Source organism: Enhydra lutris, unplaced genomic scaffold (assembly GCF_002288905.1).
Source record: "Enhydra lutris kenyoni isolate GAN:26980312 unplaced genomic scaffold, ASM228890v2 scaffoldscaffold44, whole genome shotgun sequence".
NCBI classification, from domain to species: domain Eukaryota; kingdom Metazoa; phylum Chordata; class Mammalia; order Carnivora; family Mustelidae; genus Enhydra; species Enhydra lutris.
The window spans coordinates 4,720,249-4,725,381 of NW_019154128.1; the positions used below are offsets into that span (position 1 = coordinate 4,720,249).

The 5,133-nt window shown below is 54.6% G+C and overlaps 1 protein-coding gene across 1 annotated transcript; it reads right to left on the bottom strand.

Annotated features, from left to right (window-relative positions):
• Positions 1-3,246: 3,246 nt before the first annotated feature.
• On the bottom strand, positions 3,247-4,746 carry LOC111155937 (POU class 3 homeobox 3). Its single transcript, XM_022516421.1, has one exon. It carries the CDS (start codon positions 4,744-4,746, stop codon positions 3,247-3,249), a length of 1,500 nt encoding a protein of 499 aa, XP_022372129.1.
• Between the last annotated feature and the right edge of the window lie 387 nt (positions 4,747-5,133).

Here is a 5,133-nt window from a genome sequence, read left to right on the forward strand (position 1 = left end):
CCCCTAAATCTGGGATCCTTCCAAAGTAATCAGCAAAGGTTGCTTTTTAATAGAAAACAGTGTGAAATCTAATGTTAGTTCTTTTGTTGTCAGCCAAATCGAGTAAGCAAATACCTCCTAAAATTTTAAATGGACCCATTCTCAGTCTAATCAACCACTACCATTCCTGTAGAGAAAATAGGGTTTCATCTCACGTGCCAGTAGTAGCCACCATATAAAAACCACCTCACCCAGTCCTCAGCTTTCTCACGAGGCCTGCTTTGCTTGCCCCAGTAGCCCCTCAAAAAAAATGAAGTTTGTTCCCACCCCCGACCCCCACTCCAGGTTGTAAATTTGCCGGGCTGAGAGATTACAATAACAAGAGAAATAGGAAACAAGAAGGCGAAGAAAAGTAAATTGTTGTTTCTTGTTTTCAATTTTTTCCCTTCTCTCTGTTTAATAAATATGGCCTTTTTCAGATTTCACAAATCAAAATGATTGTGATTTTTAGTACGATTTGGTGTTTAAAATAATGCAACCCAATACACGGCCATCTGGCTGGGCTTGATTTATGAAAGTGACACAGGGTCTGTCTGGAAGAAATGACTGTTCCTTGTTGCTCTCACAGTTTTCCGGGGTTTTTTTTTAACCCCTGCATCGATATCAGAGGAAGAGAGAGGAAGATGAGAGAAGGTAGAAAGTGAGTGACAGCTAAATGAGATTAAGAGGAAATTAATCCATAAAATCATTGCTTTATCACTCCCAAATACTTTTTTAAAGTACAATACAAAGGGACTCAACTGAGCAGAGTCTTTTGCATCTGTAGTACTCACAACCTGAGGCATTATACTTTCATTTTCCCACATTGTAAATATTGATACATTAACTTGATAAATGTGACCGCTCTGCAGGGTGTGGCTAAAGAGTGATCAAAAAAAGCTCAGAGCCCAGGACCAGTAAAGAAGATACAGAATTATACTGGGGAAAGACCAGAACACAGAAATATGGCATCTTAAGTCTGAGCTGGTGATCAGACTGAGGGTAATGCAGTGTGGCCCATAATCAGGATATTAGAACTACATTCTTCCAATACAAGAAAAATAAACAAAACAAAACAAAAACCCCAAAACAGCTTAATAATTTAAACTGAATTGCATATAGTTATTAATGGGAAGTAATTAATATAAAAATATTTTATAGACTTGTAAGCTATTCTTTACAACTATTAGTCTTCAGAAAAAGAGGAAAGACACTTAGTATGTTTGGAGGGACGGGAGGGGAAAGAGAGGCTAAACTTGGGTTGGGGGAGCTCTGTATTAACCATTAATAACCAGTTGGCACATTATTACTGGTGCTGTAGTCCAGTCTTCTGGTAAAGATGATAAAAAGACACAGGTATCTCCAAGAAAAGAACTAGTCTTTAGACAATCTCACCTGAAAACACTAAAAACACCCACTGAAACCAAGGGAGAGAAAAATGTTGTGAGATTTATGGATTAACGAGGAGTGACAACTATGTTAAAGTACTAGCAGTTTCTGTCATGTCTGTCCTTTACTCTTTATTTCCAAATATACCTTAGGTGGAGCAGGGTCTGCTTCCTCAGTGCTATCACTTAAGGACTTGCATTAGTAAAAAAATATCTTCTAAAGAACTCTTTTCTTCCCACATAGCGTTTACGCATCAGACACAGACTAGTTCATTCTAACAAATTTATTTTCTCGATCAGCTCTTACGGAATCACTACTCAAATTAAATTACAATCAAATGATCACATCAAAAGATACCCTTACTACCTAGCAACTGTCCATATTTTCATTTCATTTTGATTTGTGCTCGTCTGAAAAAAACACGTAATACAAGATCTGGGGAAAAATAAATTACCGTTTTGCAGCAGTTCATAAGTATTCTGAATAAAATATTAAAAGAAGTCATTTAATGAAAATATAAAGCAAATATTTTTAGATCAACAACGGATCTAACAATTCTATATTGCCGTCTTTTGAAAAGTCTGTTTATTAAAACCTACCAAAAACACTGCTTGGAAATGGCAGTATTATGTAATCACAACCTCAGCACCCATTCAATCAAAGTTGGCAACGGATTGAGGAGAGAAGTCCAGAGAAGTGCGTCGGCTGGTGCTCAGTCCTTCTAAATCTCTTTATCTGAGTCAGTCCAGAAATAAAAAATAAAAAATATTAATAAAAAAAATATTAGCGGTGGAATCTTTAGGCCTCATCCACCCGAGTGACCGCCGTTAAAGCCGGGGTTGGTGGCGGGGCCTCGCTCTGCGCCCAGTCCGCGCCCGCCCTGCCCAGGACTCGGCCGGGCCTCTCCCACTCCTCGGAGGACATCCCCTTCTCCCTCGCCCATCCCTCTGCTCTTTCGTAATGCTTTATTTCCAAGGTTACTTTGAGGATACTTTTTCTTTTGGCTTTGTTATTCAGTCTGTTAATTTCAGAAGCTGTGAATATTTCATTTTTTTTTCTTCCCGAAGACTGTTCTTTGTTTTCTCCTTCCCATTTCATAGTCAATTTGTCCCCAAATGACTTTAACATGGCCAAGAAACACAGGGCCCCCGAGGACAGAGTCATCCCCTGATTAAACCCGGTGCCTCAGCTTTTTTTCAGGTCGTTCCCAGGAAAGAAAGTTTCGGTAGATCACTTTAGGCAGCCCTTTGGAGGGGAGAGTGAGTGAAAAGGAGAGAGGGGTGCTTTTTTTTTTTTTTTTTAAGAGGAGAGGACGAGGCAGGTGCTAGGTGCTGGTCCACCGTTGCCGTGTAGGACTTTCTAGGGTGGATAAAACCTCAGGAGTGCAGTTTTGGTGCGCTAGGCATCTTCACCCTTCTTTAAAAAGAAAAAGAAAAACAAAAAGGAAACACCACCACAGTATAAACGAGATCTCATGATCGCCTCCTTTTTCTCTTCCGGTTTTGTTTGTTATATATATGTATATAAAACAGTCTCGGTATTTATTACGCTTTTTGTTTTGTTGTGCCCCTCCTTCCCTGGACTTCAGAAACGTCTCCTTGGTCTGTCTCTCTCTCGCTCTTTTGCCTCCAAGGGCCGGCATGTTTGTCTTTGGGCGGAGGAGAGGGTGGCGGACCGGCCCGGGCCCGGTGCTGCCCCAGTGCGGGGTTGGCGCTGCGGCGGCGGCGGCGGCGGCGGCGGCGGCGGCAGCGGCAGCGGCGGCGGCGGCGGCGGGAATTGGTGGCGGTGCTGACAGCGGCTGCGGAGGCGGCGGCCCTCTTTGCGCTGCGCCCCTGGCCTTCACTGCACGCTCGTCTGCAGTCCGTGGTGCGGCGGCGGCGTGTCGGCGCTCACGGTGCCCACCTGCGAGTAGACGTCGTCCGGCGTCTGCTGTTGGATCCCGGGTGGCGTCATGCGCTTCTCCTTTTGGCGCCGGTTGCAGAACCAGACCCGCACCACCTCTTTCTCGAGCTGCAGGCTGTCGGCCAGGTTGGTGATCTCCTGCGCGGAGGGCTTGGGGCACTTGAGGAAGTGGCTCTCGAGCGCACCCTTGACGCTCACCTCAATGGAGGTCCGCTTCTTGCGCTTGCGGCCCTGCGCCGCGATCTTGTCGATGCTCGTGGGGCTGCCGGTGCTCGAGTCCGCCTCCTCTAGCCACTTGTTCAGCAGCGGCTTGAGCTTGCACATGTTCTTGAAGCTCAGCTGCAGGGCCTCGAAGCGGCAGATGGTGGTCTGCGAGAACACGTTGCCATACAGCGTGCCCAGCGCCAGCCCCACGTCGGCCTGCGTGAAGCCGAGTTTGATGCGTCGCTGCTTAAACTGCTTGGCGAACTGCTCCAGGTCGTCCGAGGTCGGCGTGTCCTCGTCCGAGTGCGGGTCGTGGCTGTTGAGTCCGGGCCCCGCGCCGCCGCCGCCATGGTGCGGAGGCCCCTGCGCGTGGTGCGGGTGAGGCGGGTGAGGGTGCGCGTGGTGGTGGTGGTGGTGGTGGTGCTCGGCCAGCTCGGGTGTGTCCCCGCGCACCAGCCCCGGGTGCACCAGGCTCTGGGCGCCACCGCCCGCGCCGCCGCCGCCGCCGCCTGGACCCGGGGGCGCGCTCAGCATGCCGTTCACCGTGAAGCCCCCGGGCTGCGAGTAGAGCAGACTTTGAGGCGGCGGCTGCTGGCCTCCGGCCATGGACGGGAGGTGTGCGGCGGCAGCGGCGGCGGCGGCTGCGGCGGCTGCGGCGGCGGCGGCCCCCCAGCCCCCCGGGTGGCCCTGGTGCGGGGGCGGCGGCGGGGGCCCGAGGTGCGGCGGCCCGCGGTGGTGCAGCGCGGTGCCCGCGTGCAGGTCGTCGCGTCCGGAGCCGCCCTTCACGTCGGGGCCCTGCGGCGGCGGCGGCGGCGGCGGTTGCGGCGGCTGTTGGGGGCTGCCGGCCATGCCCACGGCGCTGCCGGACCACGGCGAGCTCGCCTCCACGGCGGCAGCGGCGGCGGCGGCGGCGGCGGCGGCGGCGTGGGGCAGGGCTGTGACCCACTGGTGCGCGTGGCTTAGCATATGGCCGCCGTTGCTGGCGGCCATGGCCCCCTGCATGAAGTCGCTCTGGACCATCTTGACGGAGGACGGGTCCCCTCGGTAGGCGCCCGAGGTCACGGCGGCGCTACCGGGCTGCATGCCGCCCGCGCCGCCTCCCGCGCCGCCGCCGCCACCCCCGCCGCCGCCACCCCCGCCGCCGCCGGCTCCCGCCGCGTCCGAGTGTACAATGGAGCCGGCCGCCAGCAGGCTGTTCCCCGGCAGGTAGGGGTTAGAAGCCGCCGTGGCCATGCCGCTCCGCTCCCGCCACCCCACCGCCGCCACCACCGCCGCCGCCGCAGCAGCAGCAGCCGCGGCCGCCGCCGCCGCCGCCGCCGCGCCCCCCCGCCTCCCGCCTCCTCCCCCCCCTCCTCCCCCGCCCCCGCCCGGGGCCCGGGCCGGCCCCGCCGCCTTCGCCGCCGCCTCCTCCTCCGCCGCCTCCGCCCCCGCCGCCGCCGCCGCCGCCGCGGCCCCCGGCTGCAGCTGCAAGGCCGCTCGGCAGGGCGCGGGGGTCGCCGGCCGGCCTTGGTCAGCAGCAGCAGGAGCAGCAGCAGCAGGAGCAGCGCTCTGGGAAGGGGGGCTCGCTTCTCGGGGCGCGCTCCGTGGCCGCCCCCTTCAGGGGGGGTCGTGGCCGCCCCC

What these genes read in the sequence shown, in the direction of transcription:
- LOC111155937 (XM_022516421.1), bottom strand. Translation starts at nt 4,746, where the DNA reads ATGGCCACGGCGGCTTCTAACCCCTACCTGCCGGGGAACAGCCTGCTG.